The following is a 26,330-nucleotide window of genomic DNA, read 5'->3' on the forward strand; positions in this document are numbered from 1 at the left end:
CTGGTTTGCAGTTTGAATGTCTCTGATTAAAGCATAAGATATTTTGGTGAACTTTTTATGTGGCCCATACATCAGGCACAAGACTTGTTTCTTAAAATTTATCTAGTTTCCATTGATAGGGCTTTAGAAACAGTACAGTTCCCATTTTTAGCAATATTATGGAAGACAGTTGGATTGGAGAAACCCGGAAGAATTTAGGATCTAGTCTATAGGTAGATAACAAGAACTCAAAAACAACCAACAGAGCGACAATCTAAAAGGTATATTACAGCTTTTTATTAGAAATATAACTTTTTTTCTACACTGATCACATATAAATCTCAGATTTTTAAAACCTCTTGAGGCTAGGAAACCAAACCAAGGCAGACTTTATATTTTACTTACAGTCTTAAGGTTCCTGGGTCTGCCAAGAAGTGACAGTTTTTAATTTACTCACTGTAAGGCTAGGAACCTTTGAAGGCAGGCATTTTATGCATATCGTCAAATATGACATTTCAGTCAAAGCCTTGGTAATATAACCTATGTTTTCAATTGTTTTCTAGTATAAAGAGAGAGCAGATTTCTATTAGACTTAGGTAAATAACTATATTGCTAAAAGAATGCTCAAAAAGTTTTCAAATTGTGGAGGAATCAAACAGAAAAAAATGTTCTATCTATATTTATAAAAGCATACTTTATCAAACTGTTGTAAATTATAGATAGCTTGAGAGAGAAGATTTTCTTAAGTCTGGAAAACAAAACATTTGCATAAAGAACCAAAGTCATTAAAACATTATCTTCATCAGTTATTCAATCTTACGTAATTCATTTTTGTTCTGCTTGATCTCGTTTCATGAATCCAACAATTTTTTAAATTAGAGTTTTGGAAATTTCTATCAAGTCCATTGATCTTAAAGTTATCAGAAACTTGACTTAAGGGCACTTGTTAGATAGAATCATTTTCATGATTATCAGTGTTTTTAGAGAAGAATTCAAAACCGTAACTAGATGATGAAAACTTAGAATAGCCATAGTCTAAGAAGCTGATGAAAGTTTGCAACTGACAACAAAATTTAGTTATCTCTATTAAACATGGCATTAAGATAACCAAAATTATAATAACAGACTTCTATAATTTATACAATTTGTGAAACATATCAACAAATACCCACAAATGCAACTAAAAGATCTAGTATCACTTATCATTTGTCAATGTCTTTTACACAGTTTATCAAATAAGCCTAATAATTTAATATCTCTCAAGATGAGAAAAATCTTTTGAGGCTTTCCAGGGGTTCCACCTCAAAAATCTCAGTTAAGTTTAGGTAAAAAAGACTAAAACTAGAATTTGATTTTGGGGAAGTCTGTCGAAGAGGTTGAAAGTTTCAAGACATTTGATCAAAACAGGATCACAGGTTACTTGTGAAATAATAGTCATTTATGTAACCAGACTGATAATCAAAAGGCTTTAAAAGGAATACAGAGCTACACCGATTTAAAAAAAAAAAAAAAAACCTTAACTTTTTAAAATCTCTGTTGTTTCTTTTGTATATTATGCATATGGGTTTTATTTTAAGTAATCAAAAACCTAATAAAGGTAACACAGGACATTCTCTTTTTTCTTGAGACGGAGTCTCGCTATGTTGCCTGGGCTGGAGTGCAGTGGCCGGATCTCAGCTGATCTCAGCTCACTGCAAGCTCCGCCTCGCGGGTTTACGCCATTTTCCTGCCTCAGCCTCCCGAGTAGCTGGGACTACAGGCGCCCGCCACCTCGCCCGGCTGGTTTTTTGTATTTTTTAGTAGAGACAGGGTTTCACCATGTTAGCCAGGATGGTCTCGATCTCCTGACCTCGTGATCCACCCGTCTCGGCCTCCCAAAGTGCTGGGATTACAGGCTTGAGCCACCGCACCCGGCCGACATTTTCTTGATAAAACATAAAATCTGTTTCTTAGGCCAGTTATCAAAAAGGCAAAGAAAAACTTTCTGCAGTATGATTGTTCTTTCTTGGGGGAAGCTCATTTAGATAACCTGGAAGTTGAGCCAGATGAAAAGAGCACTTGAATTTAATTAGACAAAGGAACAACGTTACACAATAACTGTTAACAATTCAGACACATCACGAAAAGCCACAAGTAAAGGATCAAGGCCTTCAAGATGAACATTTTAGTGTCAGGATATAACAGCAGAGTTACAAACACAGAAAACAGTTATAAAAGCTTATAGAAAAAAGCTGAAGCAAAGAGTTATCAACCTATGCCTTCTCAAAAGGTGAAAAAGCAAAAGGTAGCAATGTATGACCTGAAAATCATGTGCTATGAGACACAGCAGAAGTTGAACCTCCAGCTGGGCATGGTGGCTCATGTTTGTAATCCCAGCACTTTGGGAGACCTAGGTGGGTGGATTGCTTGAACCCTGGAGTTTGAGACCAGCTTAGGCAAAATGGCAAAAGCATATCTCTAAAAATAAATACAAAAAATTAGCCAGGCATGGTGGTGCACACCTGTAGTCCCACCTACTCGGGAGGCTGAGGTAGGAGAATCGCTTCAGCCTGGGAAGTGGAGGTTGCAGTGAGTCAAGATTGTGCCACTGCACTCCAGCCTGTGACAGTGGGACCCTGTCACTCAAACACACACACACAAGTTGAACCTGATACTTGAATCTGAGAAATTTCAAAAGGAAAATGCTACCTTAAGAAATAAGGCTGGGTGTGATGGCTCATGCCTCCAATTCCAGCACGGTGGCAGGCCGAGGTGAGAGGATCACCTAACAAAGCGAAACCCCGTATCTACTAAAAATACAAAAATTAGCAGGGCATGGTGGCGTGCGCATGTAATCCCAGCTACTCAGGAGGCTGAGGCAGGAGAATCCCTGGAACCCGGGAGGCAGAGGTTTCAGTGAGCTGAGATCACACCAATGCACTATAGCCTGGGTGACTGGGTGAGACTACCTCCAATAAATAAATGAATTAATTAATTAAAATAATCATTTTAAATAAAGAAGACAGCATTTTTAACCTGAAATGGGGAAATTAAATAGATACCAGGAAGAAATGTAGGACAAAACAGAAAATGCCCGCAGTTTAGAAGATGGCTGATAAACAGATTCTGGAATTAAAAATTAAAACCTACTGCAATTTTATTAAAAGCTGATCAATACTTCAAGTAAAACTCATTGTTTTAAACATAGAGATTCAGACTTTGGTCCTAAATCAATCAGTGCACTCCTGACACCAATGTTTAATTTTTAGAAAAAACTTACAAAGAAATCCTTTCCAACCGTCAACCTGATCACACATAAATCTTCCTTTATAAAGCCCAGCCTTCATAAACCCTCTGTGACTTGTTTAGATCCTTTATCATTTTCTCAAACACCTAGTCTTAGTCCTATAATTTTTCGTTTTTGATATTGGAACAACCATTTTGCCTTAGAACAAAAATTTATCACAGACATTTTAAAATTATTATTTAGCTAAAAATACATCTTTATATTCATAACTATCTTTGTATCTCTCCCTCTCTCTCTCTCTCTCCCTCCCCCACACTGGTTTTTCCTCCAATTTTAATTTTCTTCTTAAATTTTGAAAAAAACTTTAAATAACCTGTGAATTTGACAAAATCATTATTTTTTAATTAAAAAAACGCATTGTCCTCTTATAATGTTATGTGTATTAATAGATCTAAGTATATTTAGTGTTTTTATAAAATTTAAGAATCCAAGAACCAGCCGATTTATATTCAGCAATTTGTTTTCATTTTTCTCTTATTTGGATATGACTCAGGCATTTAATGAGCTCTCTATTACTTAATTTAATGTAACATAACTTAAAGATTTCAAATTACTTGCAAAGTTTAGTTATAAATGTTTATCCCATTTACAGTTACATCAATTTTTTAGCAATTATGCCTAGATTCATTATGAAAATTGAGGTATTAGAGCTAGTCATTATTTTAAGTTACTTTTTACTAATCAGAATTATAACCTGTTAATATCAGATATTTACCTAAGTAAGAACCTAAAGTGAAATACATGGGTATGTTGTATAGAACTCAGAAGATACAGCTGTTTTTATTAAATCAATAATATTAATTTAATCTCACATATCAAAGAATTACATGAAGATCATTTCATTTTAGGCTGGATTTAAAGCTCCATGACTTTAAAACAGTTAGCAGCAATAAACATAAAACTGTCTAACTACTAATTCCAAGCAAAAATGTATTTTGACAATTTTGAAAGATTTTTTTTTTGTTTGTTTAATAGCATCTCACTTTGTCACCCAGGCTGGAGTGCAGTGGTGCAATCGTGGCTCACTGCAACCTCCACCTCCTGGTTCAAGCAATTCTCCTGCCTCAGCCTCTGAGTAGCTGGGACTACAGGCACACACCACACCACCATGGCTGGCTAATTTTTGTATTACAATAGCATCAAAAAGAATAAAATACTTAAGAATAAGTTTAACAAGAAACCCACAAAGCTTATCCTCTGAAAACCACAAAATACAGTTGAAAGAAATTAAAAGTAAATAAATGGAAATATTCATAAATCAGAAGATTTAATATTGCTAACATAGGCCAAGTGCGGTAGCTCATGCCTGTAATCGAAGAACTCTGAGAGGCCAAGGTGGTGGATCACCCGAGGTCAGGAGTTCGAGACCAGCCTGGCCAACAAGATAAAACCTCATCTCTACTAAAAACACAAAAAATTAGCCAGGCGTGATGGTGCACACCTGTAGTCCCAGCTACTCGGGAGGCTGATGCTGGGGAATCACTTGAACCCGGGAGGTGGAGATTGCAGTGAGCCGAGACCGTGCCACTGTACTCCAACCTGGCCGACAGCGAGACTCCGTTTCAAAAAATAATAATATTGCTAAGATAATACTCCTCAAATTGATGTACAAATTCAATAAAATTCCTATACACATTCCCCACAGTTTTTTGTTGTTGTTGTTTTTCGGAAACTGACAAGATGCTCCTAAAAGCTACATGACAAATTTATGGAACTCAGAATAGCGAAACCAATTCTGAAAAAGAACAAAGTTGGAAGACACATACTTCCCAATTTCAAAACTTAAAGTACAGTAATCAAGGCAGTGTGATACTGGAATAAGCACAGACATACAGATCAATGAAACCGAACTGAGAGTAAAGAAATAAACCCTTACATTTATGGTCAGCTGACTTTCAGCAATGGTACAAAAACAATTCAGTGGAGAAAGGATACTCTTTGCAACAAACACTGCTAGAATAGATTTCCATATTTTAAAAAATGAACTTCAATCTATACCATGCGCCATGTACAAAAATTAACTCAAAATGGATCATAGACCTAAATGAGTTTTACGTAAAGACTAATCCCACAAACATTCTTAAAGAAAATAAGAAAAAAATCCTTGTGACCTTGGGTTAGGCAAATATTTCTTAGATAAAACTATAAAAGCACAATCCACTAAAATAAAATTTGCTAAATTAGACTTAAAAATCTAGAACTCTTATTTTTTCAAGAAATTGTAAAAAGAAAAAAGCAAGCCAGAAACTAGGAGAAAATATTTGCAAATCATGTATCTTTTTTTTTTTAAAGCCTTTTAACTCAAATATATAAAGAACTCTCAAAATTCAATTACAAAAAAACAACCACAATTTTTTTTCAAGGAGACAAAAGATTTGAACAGGCATATCACCAAAGAAAGTAATATGACAGCAAACAATCACAAGAAAAGACATTTAACATCATTTGTCATGAAAATGCAAATCAAAACCACCAGGAAAGACAACCAAACATCTATTAGAATGTCACAAATTAAAATGACTGGCCAGGCCAGGTGTGGTGGCTTACACCTGTAATCCCAGCACTTTGGAAGGCTGAGGAGGGTGGACAGATTGAGGTCAGGAGTTCGAGACCAGACTGGCCAACATGGTGAAACTCTATCTCTACTAAAAATTCTAAGCTGAACATGGTGGCGGGTGCCTATAATCCCAACTACTCGGGAGGCTGTGGCAGGAGAATTGCTTGAACCTGGGAGGGGGAGGTTGCAGTGAGCAGAGATTGTACCACTGCACTCCAGCCTCGGCAAAAGAGTAAGACTCCATCTCAAAAAGTAAGAGTAAAAAAAGTAAAAAATAGGCCGGGAGCAGTGGCTCATGTCTGTAATCCCATCACAGGCCGAGGCAGGCAGATTATGAGGTCAGGAGATCGAGACCATCTTGGCTAACATGGTGAAACCCCATCTCTACTAAAAATACAAAAATGAGCTGGGAGTGGTGGCATGTGCCTGTAATCCCAGCTACTTGGAGGCTGAGTCAGGAGAATCACTTGAACCAGGGAGTCGGAGGTTGTAGTTAGCCGAGATCGCACCACTGTACTGTAGCCTGGCGACAGAGACTCCGTCTCAAAAATAAATAAATAAAAAATGAAATCACTGACCATACCAATTGTTGGTAAGGACGTGGAAACTCTGGAACACCACACACTGTTGGTGGGAATGCAAAATAATACAACCATCTTGCCAACAGTTCAGCAGTTTCTTAGAAATGCATACATCTTGCTGGGTGCAGTAGTTCCACCTGTAATTCCTGCACTTTGGGAGGCCAAGGCAGGCAGAGTGCTTGACTCCAGGAGTCTGAGACCAGCCTGGACAACACAGTGAAACCCTGTCTCCACAAAAAATAGAAAAAAGTAGCCAGGTATGGTACCACTGCACCTGTAGTCCCAGCTACTCAAAAGGCTGAGGTGGGATGATCACTTGAGCCTGGGAGGTGGAGGTTGTAGTGAGCCAACATTATACCACCATATTCAAGCTTGGGTCACAGAATGAGATACCACCCCCTCCACAAAAAAAGAAAAAACCTACTATCTGACCTGCCATTCCTATTCCTAGGAATTTATTCAAGAGAAATGAAGGCACATGTCTATACAAACTTGTTCACAAATGTTCACAGCAGCTTTACTTGAAATAGCCAAGTATTGGAAACAACACGAAAATGGATGAATTGTGATATAGTCATACAATGGAAAATAAAAGTAAATTAACTATTGAAATAAGCAACAATAAGGACTAAACTCAAAGTAATTATGCTGAGTAAAAAAAAAAAGGCCAGACAAAATATTCCATGTATATCAAATCACAGAAAGTGCATATAGGCATACCTCACTTTATTGTGCTTTACTTTATTGTGCTTCACAGTGTTTTTTCTTTGTTGTTGCTGTTGTTGTTGTTTCACAGATTGAACGTTTGTAAGCAACCCTGTGTCAAGTAGGTCTATCATGTCATTTTTCTAACAGTACGTGCTTACTTCATGTCTCTATCACATGTTGCTACTTCTCTCAATATTTCAAACTTTCTCATTATTTTTTTATCTGTTACAGTGAGCTGTGATCAGTGATCTTTGATGTTACTATTGTAATTGTTTTGGGACACCACAAACAATGCCCATGAGACATCAAACCTAACTGATAAATGTGTGTATGTTCTGAGTGCTCCACCAACTAGCCATTCCCCCCACCTCTCTCTCCTCTTGCTTCTCCATTCCCTGAGATACAACAATATTGAAAGTAATAACCAACCCTACAAAATGTCCTCTAACTATTTAAGTGAAAGGAGGAGTCACACATTTCTCACTTCAAATCAAAAGCTAGAAATGGTTGAGTTTAGTAAGAGAGGCAAGATGAAAACAGACATAGTCCTAAAGCTAAGCCTCTTGCACCAAACAGCCAAACTGTGAATGCAAAAGAAAAGTTCTTGAAGAAAAATGAAAAGTGTTACTCCAGTGACATGAGTAATAAGTAAAACAACCTTATTACTGATATGGAGAATGTTTGAGTGGTCCAGACAGAAGACTAGACCAGCCTTAACAATCCAGAACAAGCCCCTATCTAATTCAGAACAAGTTTTTAACTCTCTTCAATTCTGCAAAAGCTGTGGGAGGTAAGAAAGTTGCAGAAGAAAAGTTTGAAGTTAGCAGAGTTGGTTCATGGAAGTTTAAGAAGCTATTTCTGTAACATAAAAGTACAAGGTGAAGCAGCAAGTGCTAATGGAGAAGCTACAGAAAGTTATCCAGAAAATCTAGCTAAGATAATTGAAGGTGGCTATACTAAACAACAGATTTTCAGTGTAGACAAAACAGCCTTCCAGTAGAAGGTGCTTTCTAGGACTTTCACAGCTAGAGAGAAGTCAATGCCTGGTTTCAGAGCTTCACAGGACAGGCTGACTCTTTTGTTAGGGGCTAATGCAGCTGGTGACTGACTATGTTGAAGCCAATGATCATTGACCATTCTGAAAATACTAGGGCCCTGTGAATTATGCTAAATTGACTGTCTGTGCTCTATAAATGAAACAACAAAGCATGGATGACAGCACATCACCATAGTTTACTAAATTGTCTTTTCTTTCTTTTTGAGACAAGAGTCTTGTTCTGTCATCCAGGCTGGAGTGCAGTGGCACAATCGGTTCACGACAACATCCAGCTACTGGATTCAAGCAATTCTCGTACGTCAGCCACTGAGTAGCTGGGATTACAGGCGTGCAACATCACACCCAGCTAATTTTTGTACTTTTAGTACAGACGGCGTTTTGCCATGTTGGTCAGGCTGGTCTAAAACTCCTGGCCTCAAATGATCTGCCCACCTTGGCCTCCTAAAGTGCTAGGATTACTGGCATGAGCCACTGCACCCTGCCCTACTAAATCTTTTAAGCCCACTCTTGAGACCTACTGCTCAGAAAAATATTCCTTTCAAAAGATTACTGCTTATTGACAATATACCTAGTCATCCAAGAGCTCTGATGGAGATGTACAAGGAGATTTTGTTTTCATGCCTGTCAGCTCAACATCCAATTCTGCAGCCCATGAATCAAGGAGTAATTTCAATTTTCAAGTCTTAAGAAACACATTTCATAAGGCTATAGCTGCCACAGATAGAACAGATCCATCAGAAGAGTCACAAGAATCACTAAGTCAATTGAAAACCTACTGGATGATATCCAAATGAGCAAAGAATATTTTTCCAAGTAGAATTGAGCACTGGGACATTTTAGTGCAGGCTGCAGTGGAGAGCCACAACAAAACCTCTCTTCTATTTTCTTTTCATAAGTAAAACACTAGACTTTAGATTCAGCTGAGATGTGGTGTGTTACAAAGCAGGCCTTTCCTACAGGGGTTACAGAGGCCGGCATTTCTTCCCTTGGTAGGAATGGCGTGAGCTGTGTTGTGGGGCAGGCCACTGGTTTGCATGCTGTTATCATTAGAGGGCATAAGCCAATTGATGTTTTGCAGTTTCTATTAAACTTGAACTGAGAAAAAAACCAAAAAGAAAGAAAAAGAAAACCTACTGGAAAGCATTCGCCATCTGGGTTGCCATTTAAGACCTTATGTCGGGCAGGTAAAACTGAGCGTGAGAGACAGGAGGCATGCGTAGAGACCTCAAGGGAAGTAACTGTCAAGGTTCAGAGAGCCTGCAGTGGTCAGCAGCAGAGAGGTGAGGGAGACAAAACCAAAAGTCAGAGCTCAGCCAAGAAGGAGGTACAAATAAAAACGAAAGAAAAAAAAAAAGAACATTTGTCAATAGTGAGAGGCCAAAATATCGACATTAATAGTTTGGAAGAAGTTGATTCCAATCCTTATGGATGACTTTGAGGGGTTCAAGATTTCAGTTGCAGAAGGAATTGCAGATGTGGCAGAAATAGCAAGGGGACTACAATTAGAAGTAAAGGCTAAAGATGGGACTGAATTGCTGCAATCTCATAAACAAATCTGAACAGATAAAAGAGCTGCTTCTTACATATAAGCAAAGAAAGTGGTTTCTTGAGATGGAATCTACTCCTGGTGAAGATCCTGTGAACATTGTTGAAATGACAAGAAAGGATTTAGAATACTACTTAGTTGATAACATGGTGTCAAAATCTAAGAGAACTGACTCCAACTTTGCAGTTTAATATGGGTTAAATTCTGTGCAACAGCACTGCATGCTACAGAGAAATCGTTCACGAAAGGAAAAGTCAATTGATATGGCCAACTTCACTGCTGTCTTATTTTAAGAAAGTGCCAGCCAGGTGTGGTGGATCATGCCTGTAATCCCAATACTTTGGGAGGTTGAGGTGAGCAGATAGTTTGAGTTCAGGAGTCTGTGACCAGCCTGGGCTACATGGCAAAACCCCATCTCTACAAAAAAACATAAAAATTAGCTGGGTGTGGTGGTGCACACCTATAATCCCGGCTACTCAAGAGGCTGAGGTGGGAGGAGGTGGAGGCTGCAGTGAGTTGAGACTGTGCCACTGCATTCCAGCCTGGGCGACCAGAGTGAGACCCTGTCTCAAAAACAAAAACAAAAACAAAAAAGAGAGAGAGAGAGAAACAATTACCACAGCCATCCCAGCCTTCAGCAACCACCACCCTGGTAAGCAGTCATCAACATCAAGGCAAGATCCCCCACTAGCAAAAAGACTATAACTTCCTGAAGGCTCAGATAATTGTTAGCATTTTCTTTTTTCTTTTTTTTTTTGAGATAGAGTCTTGCTCTGTCATCCAGGCTAGAGTGCAATGGCGCAATCTCAGCTCACTGCAACCACCACCTCCTGGGTTCAAGCGATTCTCCTGCCTCAGCCTCCCAAACAGCTGGGATTACAGACACCCACCACCGCGCCTGGCTAATTTTTGTATTTTTAGTAGAGACAAGATTTCACCGTCTTGGCCAGGCTGGTCTCGAACTCCTGACCTCATGATCCACCCGCCTCAGCCTCCCAAAGTGTTGGGATTACAGGCGTGAGCCACCGCGCCCTGCCTGTTGGCATTTTTAACAATAATTTTTCATTAAGGTATGTACATTAATTTTTAAACATAATGCTACTGCACAATTCACAGGCTATAGTATAGTGTAAACATAACTTTTATATGCCCTGAGAAATGAAAAAATTAACACGACTTGCTTTACTGGGATATTTCCTTTATTGTCACGGTCTGCAACCTAACCCGCCGTATTTGGGGCATTCCTAAATTCGTGATAGACGGTTGCCTTAGGAAGGGTAAAACAGGATGGGCCAGAAAAAGAGATTACCAAGGCACATGAGTAAATGTTGGGGGTGATGGAAATGTTCCTCATCTTGATTATAGTGACAGTTTCATGGGAGCATATGTGTGCTGAAATTAATCAAACTATATTTTAAATATGCGTAGTTTAAGAAAAAAGCCGGCCGGGCGCGGTGGCTCAAGCCTGTAATCCCAGCACTTTGGGAGGCCGAGACGGGCGGATCACAAGGTCAGGAGATCGAGACCATCCTGGCTAACACGGTGAAACCCCGTCTCTACTAAAAATACAAAAAACTAGCCGGGCGAGGTGGCGGGCGCCTGTAGTCCCAGCTACTCCGGAGGCTGAGGCAGGAGAATGGCGTAAACCCGGGAGGCGGAGCTTGCAGTGAGCTGAGATCCGGCCACTGCACTCCAGCCCGGGCGACAGAGCAAGACTCCGTCTCAGAAAAAAAAAAAAAAAAAAGAAAAAAGCCATATTTGAAGTAACTAAAAACATATATCTAGAACAAATTAATATTGAAAATCTAAGCATGTATAACTGATGTTGCTAGAATCCAATTTTAGGAGGTTTTTTTAGTTTGCTTAAATGGCAAGGACTAGTGAATTGGTGCTGTGTCATTATTTCCTGCATCTGACAGGTTACGGTGGTTTTAATCAACCATAATAAGCATTAAATCTCTAGGCTAAATGTTCAAGAATCTTGAGAATTTAGATCTGGTAAATTTCTATAAGGCTTCTAAATCAGCATCACAATTCGACATTAAAATATTAGCTCCTATAATGTAACATTTATTGAAAATCTATGAGAAAAGCACTTAGGGTAAGGATATACTAAAAATAGAAGTTCTCAAGAAACTTAAATAATGTCTTACTGATTCAGCCCATTATCCCTCCAGCAGCCAGCTTGACACTATTCTAAAGAAGGCAACAGGTCAAATGACTAATCATTTGCTACTTTTCGTTACTTATTTTATAATCTTTGCTTACCAAAATATATTATACATAAATAACAAATAGCATAGCCACTTGTAGAGTATTCTACACTCCAAACAGATAAATTGAGCAGGTAACAACATCTCAGTTTCTTTTATAAAAATATGAAAACAATGACTGCCTACTTCATGTTGAAAAGATCAAGGTAAATGATGTGTGTCAGAGTATTTTAAACCATAAGGTGTTGAAAAATTACAGAGAATTGTCATCATAATAGTCTCAATACCGTTATCCTGGTCCCAGGGGAAAAAAAATCAAAAGCATGATGGCTGGCTGGTAAACGTACAAAATACATAAGCAAAAAAGAAAACAAAACAAAAAAAGTATATACACTTGGCCCTCCATATCTGCAGATGCTGATTGTAGGGGACTTGAGCACCTGCAGATTTTGGTATCTGAGGGAGCCTCGGGACACCTGTTTACATAACCCTTTCAGCAACAACAAAAGCTGGTAATAACTAATTTGAGCATTATTGTCTCAAATAAGAGAATGAAAGACAGGTCTCCGCTGAATCCCTTCTCTAGAGCTAGTGAAGTTTCTCCTTAAGAGCCCTTCTGGAAGCCTTTTAAGAAACTCTCATATAGAAGCACCCTGGAATCTCAGAAATTAATTAAATCTATTAAATACACTGATATGTAAACTCCACTTAAAGTACCTTCTCTGAGGCGAAACAGAAACAGCCAATGGCAAGAGAGTTTTCCACTCTGCTCCTAATATTTCTGATCAGTCCTGTTTCCAAATTAGACCTACAGTAAGCAGCCTAAGTTTATGATCAAACTCCCCAGATCAATTTCATTGAATTTATACTTTTAATATATTTCCAACCAATCCTGCCAACTCAATTCCACAGAACTCTAGGTAGAAAACAAAAAGTTTAAAAATTAATGTGAAAAAGTATTATAAACCTTTTAATTTCACTGTGGTCACATTCTCAAGTTACATTTGGGCAATCCACATTAATATGAAGACAGAAACAAGCTATGACTAGAGTTATATGAAGAAAATGTCTATTAGGGAATTTGTAACATTTTCAAGTTTCTAAACTATTATTCTCTGTGCACAATAGTTTAATACCTTCAGAAATAAATGTTTTGATTAATGAATGTATTCTTAAAACACTTCATTTTAATGTGTAACTACACTATTAGAAAAATAATTTAGACATTTCATTGATATTTTCCTATTTATGATTCTAGTTTTCTATCAATTCCATTCGAAATCTAAGGCACGATCAAAAATTGAAAATAATGCACTTACATCATTACTTCCTTTAGTGATCCAATAGCTTTTTCTAAAGTGCTTTTGTCTGGATTTTCATCAGCTGTATGCTTCTTAAGATCTGTAATAACACAATGTTTTTCCATGCATAAAAAATTCAGTGATTTCTCATCTAAGACTAAACTGCTGTCCATCTTGATATAGCTAATTTTTAAAGATAATATTCAATCTTTACTTTAAAAAAGTTTTAAGCACTGTTCCCTAAAAAGCTCTCTTATTACACATCTGTTAAGGTTTCCATTTTTACAGACTAAATTTTCAGAATATGTAATCCTGATTTTCTTACACTGCTGTTCCAATCCCTTCAAGTAATACTTGGGGACTCCTAAAGTCTTCAAACTTTCTCCATAGTGCTAAATGAAAACACATGATCCTCAATAAGCTCAGAAATCAAAATGTATTTTGTGTTTCATACTGGGGCCCATGGCTACATCACAGAGAGCACCTGCTATCTTTAAGCACAGATTTTGTTACCTTAGAGATTTATACTTAACACACTGACTCTTCTAATCCAGGTTGTTTATTTGTGTTCCCTGTGCCATCCTTGGCATATTCTTATCAAATCTAGGTTTAACCTAGTACCACTGTCCACCTAATCTCTCACGTGGAATAATAGTAATAAAGCCTAGAAATCATTTTATTTATAACATTTATGAATTTCTACAAGTACTTAACAATAATGAAGATATGCAAATTAGAAGAAAACCACAATGTTTTGGAAACCTGAAATTTGTTCATATATTCTCCTTATAATTTGTAAATCAGAATAGTTTTAAATAGTGGACAAATCTTTTTATAAGCCAGTAATTCTCAACTATATAACTCTAAAAAACAAAAAAAAAGGTCAAATTTTTAGTTAGTACTATAATTCACATACTAACCAAGATTTTTACAGAAAATAACAGATTAAACAGTCACAAAATTTGCCTCCTTGTCTGCTGTAAATATTAGTGTAGATTTAGCTTAGGAATTAAATATTTTACTATAGACTTTTTCCTGTTTATAATTTAGTTATCCTACTTTTTTTTTTTTTAATTATTTTTAGAGACTGGGTCCCTGTATGTTGCCCAGGCTGGTCTCCAACTCCCGGGTTTACCCTCAGTCTTCCAAAGTGCTGGAATTACAGGCTATAATTTTGTTTTCATACGTAAGAATAAAATAAAAACGGATACTGTCTTTAGCCAGCTAAATATAACAGAATATATATACACATTTTTTACCACAGGCAAAATTTATGCATAAAAATTATCTGCTGTAAAATTCCCTTCTACTGATATCTATAGTTCAGTTCTAGAATAAACAGGTATGTTTCAAGAGTACTCTGAACAATCTAAGGTCAAAAAAAGTAAGCATAAAGCCAAGTATATAGAACTTTACTAAAATTCAAAAACGGGCTACAAAAACTTGGGACATACAAATTATCTTCTCGTGATTTTGTGGGCAAATTTTGTATGTACTTGGATGTAAAATGATTTTGAATTAGTGACACACCATGAAATATTAAGAAAACTTTTAAATGAAAAGACAAAATATATACTACTAATCAACAAATAAAATATTTCAGGCCAAGCTGAATTTTAGTAGCACCAGTGACTATTTTTTAAGATAATCCATAAAGTAAAACATATATAAACTTTAATGCTGAAATCTAAGAAACTCTAAAAATGAGAAGAAATTCAACTTTTTTGGAAAAAACAATTCTATTAAAACATCTGACGTAGTTTGAAACAGATCAGACAAGTACCATTTAAAAGTAATGCAACACTGGGTAACCTCTGTACTGGTCGGATAAGAAGTTCAACAAGGCTCTGCCGTCCACATTCTGGTTTTGCTTGGTTTATCTGAAAAAAATTTATTCAACAATTTCAAAAAAGGTTTTCTGCAAAGATTATATGCCCTACTTTTACTGGATTACACCTTATCATTAGTGTCCCTGATACAAACTAATAGAGAAGAGGTGGAATTTCTCTGTGGTAGATTACTTGGCTGCGTAATTTTCCAGGGCCTGAAATGGCCTCTTGGCCAGCCAAGTGGTTAACATCTTACATAAAAAGTGAGTTCTTCTACACACTCCTATATATCGCACCTTAAATTTCTCTTAAGTCTACATCATTCACAAGAAAAAGCACATTTAATAATATTAATTATGCTAATACCATTAAATAAACAAAGTAAGGAACTGATAAGAAAAAAAATCATTAAAAGCAAAACTAATCTCACTGAAAAATCATTAGGTGTTTTGAAAACTAAAATACATAAAACTTTTTTAAAAACTTTTTGTAGGGATGGGAGACTCACTATGTTGCTCAGGATGATCTCAAACTCCTAGCCTCAAGCAATCCTCCCTCATCAGTCTCTCAAAGTGCTAAGATTATAGGCTGACATTGGCCAGTGCACCTGGCCACAACTTAAAAAAAAAAAAAAAAAAAAAAAGACCACATATAACATTCTTATTCATTCAATCACCTCCTGGTACCTAACACTGAATATAACAAACCTTCCAAAGCTAAACATCATGGTCACCCACAAGTACAACTAAAACTAACAGATATTAATAGAGACATTTTACTAAAGTTAAAATTTACTTCATTGTTTCATATTTTGGCGAATTACTTCAGAAATAATTCTCAAATTTTTATTTGAAAGAAATACACATTACCTTCAGAAAAGCATGAAATCTTGGTTTCTGTTTTTCACATTTAATAATTGTTTCCTTGCTCATTTCAAAGAAGTTTACAAAGGGAGGGTAGGTTTTTACCAAATCTTTTGACTAGAAAGAAAAGGGAAGAAAACATTATTTGTTATGCATTTGTCACCCCCTTAGAGACAATGTAAAGTCAAATAATTAATAGTCACAATCTGAAATATTGGATACAAAGTTTAAAGTAAGTTTTTTCTCAAATTAAATATAGAAATTTATTTCATAAATTTCTCAGTAAAGAATTGCTAAACAAAATACATCAATTGGTATATACAATCTAAAACATGAAAACACCCAGAAAAAAACAAAAGATATGTTAAAGCTTATTGTATTGATACAAACATGACAAAGAAAACGTCTATGAGTTTAAAAAATATTAATTAAATTACAGCTGATCTATGTAGATTCCAAAAGCATGGTATTTATTCAAAAATCCAAACCACGATTAAAAGATCAGTTATATTACTCAAAAATGCAAGCAAGAAAAGGAAAAGTGTTGGCTGATTGAGAAAATTAAAAAGTATCAAAAAAAATGAGAAAATAATTTGTAAATTTTTAATTCTCAACCAAACTGAAAAAACATCTAAGAGATTATTTTGTAAGGAAAGAAGTTAGAGGCCTCAAAAAATAAAAGTATAAATGCCAGTACTCAAGGCACTGAAACTTACAAATCCTATTTAAAGAGATTCAAAGAAACGTATAAATTCTATTCATAGAATCTTGTCGAAATGAATTTATAAAACTTAAGTTGTGTGGTTCTTACCCTAGTAAGAGGCAGTTCATTAGAAGCCTTTAAATAGAAACAGACATGACAGCAAAAAGTGTTATCAACTAAGAAGGGAGAAAAATAAAAACTTCTTTGTACATCTGGTAGAATTCAGCAATACTCACAGTAGCAAAGACATGGAGTCAACCTAAGTGCCCATCAATGATAGACTTGATAAAGAAAATGTGGTACATATACACTATGGAATGCTATGCAGCCATTTAAAAAAAAAAAAAATGCGAGATCATGTCCTTTGCAGGAACACAGATGGAGCAGGAGGGCATCATCCTTAGCAAACTAACACAGGAACAGAAAACCAAACACCACACGTTCTCACTTATAAGTGGGAGCTAAATGATAAGAAGACATAGACACATAGAGGGGAACAACACATACCTGGGGCCTTTTGGAAGGTGGAGGGTAGGAGGAAGGAGAGGAACAGGAAAAATAACGAATAGGTACTAGGTTTAACACCTGGGTGACAAAACAATCTGTACAATTAACCCCCATGACACAGTTTTACATATGTAGTAAGCCTGTACATGTACTCCTGAACTTAAAATGAAAATTAAATAATATATAAAATGAAAATACAATCTGTGGCCATTTATGAAGGGCAAATAACTTGATACATACTAAAACAATTATAGTACAGCATGATAATTGGCATTCTTCTAATAATCTTGAGCTATTAAGATGTTAAATTGCATATAGAAGGCATGTTTCAGAAGACAAAGAACATTTCCAATATATTTTATAAACACAATCATGTCAAAGTTTTAAAACCTCTCACATTTAAATAGGTAAATTACATTCCTTGCCAGTCCTTGATGAGATCATATTTTAATCTGAAAACTTAAAAAGGAAATACAATACTTACATATTTCAGAAAAATGTCACCAATGCTTTTGCTGTCATCCCAATTAACGATAAGGTCTTCGAGATCATCCTGAAATAGCACGAGTTGAAATATTTAAAATTAAACCTGACAGTTCCTTATACAACTTTTAATATTTCCGAGATACTCATTGGAAAGAAGCACTTTACGAAGTGTCTTAATTTAATGTGTAAAATAATGAACATCCCATTTTTTCTCTTCAACAAGGAATTAACTTTTACTACAAAAAAAAGTCCTTTGAAAAATAATTTTTTAAATATAAAGTCAATAAGCCTAACTTTCCAATGTGATGTGATAACTCAGTATTTTTTTCTTATTAACTATAAAGCTGATTGGTGTTATTAATTATAGAAAACTACTTTCAATCCTGCTGCTGAAGCGTCTTATTTAACATCAGTCATTAAAAACTGTAATCTCTAACAGGGGGTCAGCAAATTTAAAAGTGTGAATAAATGAGTGTGGCTGTGTTCCAATAAAATTTTTTTTAACCAAAACATGAAATGGGCTGGATTTGGCCCATGAAGCATAATTTGTTAATTCTTCATGGTCTTTCTAAAATATTACTTCTTTGTAAAAACTTAGAAGAACATTTAAAAGCTTTATAATAAACAAACAAATCAGATGATAAAATGAGATGCCAAGAAATGATATGCCCTAATTGAAATTCTAAGTGATTTTAAAGTAGACATCAATCGACAAGCTCTTATACTAAAGACTCTCTAAAGTTTCATCAAAGACTGCTGGGACACCCTTTCAGTGGGATCCCTGAGATTAAAATTATTTTTGTAATACTGCTAAAGCATTATTTGACTTTTTCACTCATTCTCTCACAAGTATACAGTTGTTTTCTAGAAGCTGCATGATATGTGATATTGCAACAGACTGAATGTAGAAGCAGATATGAAAACCAGTCTTCTATTAAGCCAGACAGTAAAAACACTACAATACCACCACTCCCCTTACTAATTATTTTTGTTTGGAAATTATTTTTCTTAAAGAATGGTACTTGTGTTGTCACGTAGTTATTAAGCGAATTAATATAAAATTAGATATCCCACATGCAAAAAGATGAACTTAAACCCTCACCTCAAGCAAAACAACTTTTGAAGAAAACAATCTTCAAAATCTTGAGTTAGGAAAAAAATGTTTAGATATGACACTGATATCACAGTCCATAAAAGAAAAAATGAATACACTGAACCTCATCAAAATTTAAAACTTTTGTATTTCAAGAAAACTTGTATCCAGAATTTATAGAGAAGCCTTACAACTCAAGAAGACAATCCAATCAAAAAACAGGCTATAGACAGTAGCCATTTCACAAAAAATAATATACAAATGGCTAATAACCATGTGAAAAGACACTTATCATTAATCATTAGGGAAATACAGTTAAAGCCACAAGAGATGTCTCCTCACCAACTAGGATGGTTATAAGGTAAGAAAAAAAAGATAAGTGTTTTTCAAGAATGTGGAGAAGTTGCAATTCTCATTCATTACTGGTGAAAATAACAACTGATGGGTCTGAGCTTCTCAAGAGGCTGACGTGGGAGGATCACTTGAGACCCAGAGTTTGAGGCTGGCCTGGGCAATTAGGCACGAACACATCTCTAAATTGATTAATTAATTAACTTTAAAATGATGGGAAAACCCTGGCATTTTCTCAAAATTTTTAAATATAAAACTACCATATAGCTCACCAATCCTACTCCTAGGTACCTACTCAAGAGAAATGAAAACATGTCCACACAGATTTGCACACCACACTCTCACAGGAGCATTATTCATAATAGCCAAAAATGGAAACAATCTAAATGTCTATCAACTGGTGAACAGACTTTTAAAAATTAGTATAGTCATATAATGGAATATTATTTGACCAGAAAAAAAGAACTTCTAACATGCTACATTTAGATGAATTAAAAAAAACATGCTAAGAGGAAACCATATATAAAAGACCACATACTATATAAACATATTTACAACACTATATAGTGTATCAAATAGTATATCTATATGCTATGTGTATATACATAGTATCAATGTATATTTATAATATATTAAAGATATAAAATGTCCAGAAAACACAAAATCATAGATACAGAAAGTACATTAGTGGTTGCCTATGGCTGGGTGTAAAAATAAAGATTAATTTTAAGTAGACATCTTATTTGGGGTGGGTAGTGAAAATGTCCTAGAGTGGATTTATGGTGACAGTTGTACCACTTGGTTAAGTTATTAGAATAACTGAATTGTATCATATATGTATTTATTTATTTTTTTTTTTTTGAGACAGGGTCTTACTCTTTTGCTCAGGTTGGAGTGCAGTGGCACAATCACAGCTGACTGTAGCCTCAACCTCCCAAGCTCAAGCAATCCTCCCACCTAACCTGCCGAAGTAGCTGGGACTACAGGCATGTGCCACCACAGTCAGCTAACTTCTTTATTTTTTGCAAAAATGGGTTCTCACCATGTTGACCAAGCTGGTCTCACATTCCTAGATTCAAGTGGTATTCCTACCTCAGCCTTCCAAAGTGCTGGGATTACAGGCAGGAGCCACCAGGCCGGGACTGAATTGTGTATTTTAAATAGGTGAATTTAAAAACATGTAAGATGTACCTCAATAAAGCTGTTAAAAAATAATACATCTTAAATAATATTTTAAAATTTTGAATACAGCAAATACCAATATATAAAATCTACATAAGTAAAACTTCCTCAATTTTTAAGAATGAAAAGGGATTCTAAAGACAAATAATTTAAGAATCACTGTCCTGTATTAGTAGATTCAGTAAAGTTCAAAAAGGAGAAAAACTACTTTCAATAGCATAAAAGTAAACTCAAAGCAAGAATATTTTAACAGCCCACACACATCAAGAACTGGGAAGACTGAACTGTTCAGAACTGCACTTGAAAGAAAAAAAAAAGGAAGAAATATTATAAATAAGTCTAATCTTGGGGCAATACAATGCAGTGAATTCTGGCACTGACTACTGAGGTTTAAATACTGGCTCTTAGGCTTGTTACTTTTGTGCCCTTGGACAAGTTATGTAAGCTATATGTTCCTCAATTTTCTATTCTGAAAAATGAGGAAAGTAATTATTCCTACATCATACAGGATTTTATGAGCATAACTATCTGTTAGGGATTCCTCTATCAATGGATAAACCTGTAAAATACTTACATAAGAACATTGCTCTAAGAAAGCAAAATCATCTTGAGGCACTGTGAAATATAGTCTGCTCAGTTTCTGGTTAACTTTTAATTCCTAATGCTTGTTGACTGAAGATTGCTGTCTTAGGTCGGGTGCCGCGACTCACGCCTGTAATCCAGCACTTTGGGAGGCCAAGGCGGGAGGATCACAAGGTCAGGAGTTTGAGACCAGCCTGGCCAGCATGATGAAACCCCGTCTCTACTAAAAATACAAAAAATTAGCCAGGCATGGTGGCACGTGCCTGTAGTCTCAGCTACTCAGGAGGCTGAGGCAGAAGAATTGCTTGAACCCAGCAGGTGGAGGTTGCAGTGAGCTGAGATTGTGCAATTGCACTCCAGCCTGGGCAACCGAGCAAGACTCCATCTCAAAAAAAAAAAAAAAAAAAAGATTGCTATTAGCTCAGGAACTAAGTAATAAAGGAACTAAGGCTTAGAGAGATTAAGTAACTTTCCTCAAATCACACAGCTGTGAACCAGTATTTAAACTCAGGATTGTCTGACTCAGATTCCATGTTATTCCACAGTCGTCCCCATTGGAAAGGGGGACTCAGTTTGGCAGGCGAGTCCCCAATAGCTTTATTCATAACACCACTATTTCTTACAACATTTCTGGGGAAAATGCCCGATACAATTTTGGACAGAGACTGAGATGTATCTCCTCCTCCTTGTCTATAATACATCAGAAATTCTCATAGGATTCTCTTAACTTTTCCTCCAAAAGAAAGGACAATTCTACAGTTCTAAGACAAAGCAGATTCCAAAGCCTGGGCAAGAATATTAGAAAAGTGGGGAAGTCATAAACAGATGGGGCTTAAGAAAGCTAAGCTACTTACTTCTTTTCTTCCTTGTTAAGATTTATTCTGCACTGTTAAGTAGGTAGTAACAGTGCAAAATTAATCTTAACCAGGGTTTCTCTTTTGCTGAGCTCACTGCACAGTAAGCCAACATACATGGGTTCCTAAAACAAGTACACAATTCTTTGAGGCTTACACTAAAATAAGAAAAGATATATATATTAAAAAACAACAACAACAACAAAAAGAACTCCTATCAATCCCTCTCTCTTTTGTTTCATCATAGTTGTGTAAAAGTAGAAATTTGGTTTATTTTTTGTTTTGTTTTGAGACAAGGTCTCACTCTGCTGCTCAGGCTGGAATGCTGTGGCATGATCTTGACTCACTGCAACCTCTGCCTCCTGGGTTCAAGTGATCCTACCACCTCAGCCTCCCAAAGAGGTGGAACTACAGGCATGCGCCACCACACCCAGCTAATTTTTGCATTTTTTTGTAGCGATGGGGTTTCGCCTTGTTGCCCAGGCTGGTCTCACACTCCTGGGCTCAGGCAATCCACTCGCCTCGGCCTCCCAAAGTGCTGGGATTACAGACATGAGCCACTGTGCCCAGCTAAGAGTAGAAAATTATACATAGCCGGGCGCGGTGGCTCAAGCCTGTAATCCCAGCACTTTGGGAGGCCGAGACGGGCGGATCACGAGGTCAGGAGATCGAGACTATCCTGGCTAACACGGTGAAACCCCGTCTCTACTAAAAAATACAAAAAACTAGCTGGGCGAGGTGGCGGGCGCCTGTAGTCCCAGCTACTCGGGAGGCTGAGGCAGGAGAATGGCGTAAACCCGTGAGGCGGAGCTTGCAGTGAGCTGAGATCCGGCCACTGCACTCCAGCCTGGGCGACTCCGTCTCAAAAAAAAAAAAAAGAAAATTATACATCAAGGATTAATAATGTTTAATCCTGAAAAAGAAAAATTCATACTGAGGAAAAGAGAGAGATGTAGATAACAACCTCAAAAATTTTCATCTTACTCAAAACATCAGCTCACAAGATCTTGAAAGCAAATTAAGAATGAGGCTACTAAAGATGTTTACATAATACCTAGATAAGAAAAAACACTGAGTGCTAGTCCTGATTTTGAAATTTAAAGGTAACATGGCCATCATTCAGTAAACATTTACTGACAGTAATCTAAATGCTAGACAGTGGGTGTAAACACAATGGGTAAAAAAGTTTTAACACTACACAAAACTTCTGAAGATTAGTTTACCCAACTTCATAAGTCAGTTATTATTATCCCATTTTATAAACAGGAAAACTGAAGCACTTAAAGTCACCTGACTTCAAACTCAATCAAATCTGCTTTGTTCAGGCCAAGCACAGTGGTGTAATCCAAGCACTTTGAGAGGCAGAGGCAGATCACCTGAGGTCAGGAGTTTGAGACCTGCCTGGCCAACGTGGTGAAACCCCACCTCCACTAAAAATACAAAAATCAGCCAGGTGTGGTGGTGCACACCTGTAGTCCCAGCTACTGGGGAGGCTAAGGCAGAAGAATCATTTGAACCCGGGAGATGGAGATTGCAGTGAGACAAGACTGCACCACTGCACTCCAGCCTGAGCAACAGCAAGACTTCATCTCAAAAAGAAAAAGAAAAAAACACCTGTTTTTTCCACTACATATTCTTAACCACTATGTGATATTATAAAATACAGACACCAATGTTTTCAGGAATGCTGTATTGAGATGATATGAAAAACTGTACAAATTTAAGATGCATTTACATGGTGTCGTTTACATACTAAAAGAATGTACCTCAGCATGATTTTAAAGAAGCAAAATTGCATTAGTAGTTAGGAGAACAGACTTTGAAGTTATACAAATAAAGGTTCAAGTCTTGTGTCCAGCATTTATTAGATGACTGCCTCTGGAAAATTATTCTCTGTGTGTACTGGTTTCACATCTCTAAAATGTGTACAATAATACCAAGTTTTTGCTCAATAGATGTGGTAACGCTCAATAGATGGTTGGCTTCATTTAAAACAGGAAAAAAAAACTGCTATGTATTAAAAGGACAAAGAAAATAAACCAAAATTTTAGGCATATTTGGATAATGGAATTATGGGTATTTCTCTCCCTTTTTCCTTTTCTCTTGAGTTTTACAAATGTTTGACAGCACATACTGGTTTCACAGTAGAAAAGAACATAAGCTTTAAAATGGTTAAATATTTGACAAACCTGAAATCAGCTAAAAAACCAAATAGTTGCAGTAAGCTCAGATCAGGCCACTGCACTCCAGCCTAGGTGACATAAAAAAAAAAAAAAGAAAAAACTGAAAAACTAATAGTTGAAGTACCATCTTAGAAAAGAAGCTTAAAGAATTGTTACACATAAGAAAACAAAAGGGTGATAAATTTTCAAAGCTTCACTGAATCAAAGAATATGATTTTCTAAATTAGGATTATGACTCTGCAAACATAAAATAACACATTTTGTCATAGAAGGGTGTCCAGACTAGCTAAATAACTGACACAAATTCAAAGTGATACACAAATTTAGTGGCAAAACACCAAGACGAAAACCTACTTGACAGGCCGGTCACAGTGGTTCATGCCTGTAATCCCAGGACTTTGGGAGGTCGAGGCAGGTGGATCACTTGAGGTCAGGAGTTAAAGACCAGCCTGGTCAGCATGGCAGAATCCCAGATCCACTAAATATACAAAAATTAGCCAGGTGTGGTGGTGCATGCCTGTAGTCCCAGCTACTCGGGAGGCTGAGGCAGGAGAACCTGGGAGGCAGAGGTTGCAGTGAGCTGAGATCGCACCACTGCACTCCAGCCTGGGTGACAGTGTGAGACTCCATCTCAAAAACAGAACAAAAAAAACCCCACAAAACCTACTTGACCTTCCATTCTGCTTTTGTGCCACTCAGTAAGTCTTTTAAAACAAAAAATATTCCAAAAGTACTTTCCTCTTCAAAAATTCAGAATCCTAATTGGAATAGGATTAACTAGCCTGAAACTCTAGCTTTCTAAGCTTTTTAAATAGACTCCTTCAGAGTTCTCTTCAAATCTAGAAATTAACTGAAATATGATCAGCAATACTGATAAAACACAAAATACAAGCAACTGGTAAATGTCATTTTTAATAATTTATAGATCTGCTATTTTTTGTTTGTAATGTATACTAAAAAACAATCTTATATATTTGAAAACATCCTGTAATTCGGATTGGTTCTTTTATTGGAATGTGGCATAAACATTAATGTGAGTTATTTTGAAAAGAAAACTGATTAACTTTGCTCAAGTACTACATAGATAAAGTAAGAGGAAATAAAACTAAACTACTTACTTAAAAAGTAGTTTAAGAGTTCAGCTAAATCTGTCCAGGAATTATTTTACTGTAAGAGACTGACACCTGGAAATCACAGGCCCTTCACCAAAGGAAAATAATTAATAAGAGGACAGCATTGTCTCACATACTTTTGGCATTTACCTACCTATAAATGGAGAAGGGACTTAAACGAACTCTTAGTCCATTAGAAGTTTAGAGTTTTCAAAACAAGCCAAAGCAAAACAAAAATATATACCCCAAGAGCAAAAGCAATAGGAACATAAGAAAAATAGTACTGGGAGTAACATGTCTCTACAGAATAGATTTCATAAAGCCTTAATTCCTTGTTTGTAGGATTACCTGAAAATAAAAAAAAAAACAGCAAACAAAGGCTGGGTGCAATGGCTCAAGGCTGTAATCCTAGCACTTTGAGAGGCTAAGGCAGGAGGATCAGTTGAGTCCAGGAGTTTGAGACCAGCCTGGGCAACATAGCAAGACCCTGCCCTATCTCTACAAAAAACTTTTTAAAAAAAATTAGCCAGGCATGGCAGCATGTAACTGTAATCCCAGTTACTTCAGGGGAGGCTGAGGTGAGAGAATCACTTGAGCCCAGGAGGTCAAGGTTGCAGTAAGTCATGATTACGCCACTGCACGCTAGCCTGGGTGAGAGAGTATTCTCCATCTCAAAAAAAAAAAAAGGCAGGGCACGGTGGCTCACACCTATGATCCCCTCACTTTGGGAGGCCGAGGCGCATGGATCACTTGAGGTCAGGAGTTCAAAATCAGCCTGGGCAGCATGACAAAACCCATCTCTACAAAAAAAATACAAAAATTAGCTGGGATGGTGGCACATGCCTGTGCCCAGCTAAGCAGGACTTTTAGGCAGTGGGAGAATTGCTTGAGCCTGGATGGCAGAGGTTACTGTGAGCCGAGATCACGTCAATGCACTAAAACCTGGGTGACAAGAGTTGAGACTATCTCAAAAAACAAACAAGCAAACAACAAACATTATGAGGTGCTGGAACAGAGAAAAATGACTCAAAGTTTTAGTTACAAAACTTATTTAGCTGACCAGAAGTACCTCAAAGATCATAATAAATATGTACAATCTGAAAAAAATTACTACTAGTCTAACATATACAAATTTACCTTTATCTTAGTGTGTACATCAAAGATATCTGGGATGCTACCAAAAATAGTCTTAATCTCCTCTGGTGCAAGGATACGTCCACCACGTTGTCCTTCCTCTTCCAATGGTACTTGAAATAGCTGAAGTAGAAAAAAGACTAGTTTAAGTAGATTGTGGGAAAAAGGAAAGACCTAAAATATAGACAGTGATAGAGGAGACATAAGATGTTAATAGAGAAGG

General features: G+C 36.6%; 1 protein-coding gene across 3 annotated transcripts in view; it reads right to left on the bottom strand.

Annotated features, from left to right (window-relative positions):
• The window catches only part of ECT2 (epithelial cell transforming 2), a 73,576-nt gene that overhangs the window by 23,287 nt on the left and 23,959 nt on the right, over positions 1-26,330 (bottom strand). For all 3 annotated transcript variants that reach the window (XM_023213438.2, XM_023213437.1, XM_023213439.1), the window contains 5 exons: positions 26,111-26,230; positions 17,615-17,683; positions 15,927-16,037; positions 15,012-15,108; positions 13,247-13,328 (listed from right to left, as the gene is read on the bottom strand). In XM_023213438.2, coding sequence (XP_023069206.1) covers positions 13,247-13,328; positions 15,012-15,108; positions 15,927-16,037; positions 17,615-17,683; positions 26,111-26,230 — 479 coding nt within the window. The remainder of the gene's footprint in view (positions 1-13,246; positions 13,329-15,011; positions 15,109-15,926; positions 16,038-17,614; positions 17,684-26,110; positions 26,231-26,330) is intronic.

This window comes from Piliocolobus tephrosceles, chromosome 2 (genome assembly GCF_002776525.5).
Source record: "Piliocolobus tephrosceles isolate RC106 chromosome 2, ASM277652v3, whole genome shotgun sequence".
Classification (NCBI taxonomy): domain Eukaryota; kingdom Metazoa; phylum Chordata; class Mammalia; order Primates; family Cercopithecidae; genus Piliocolobus; species Piliocolobus tephrosceles.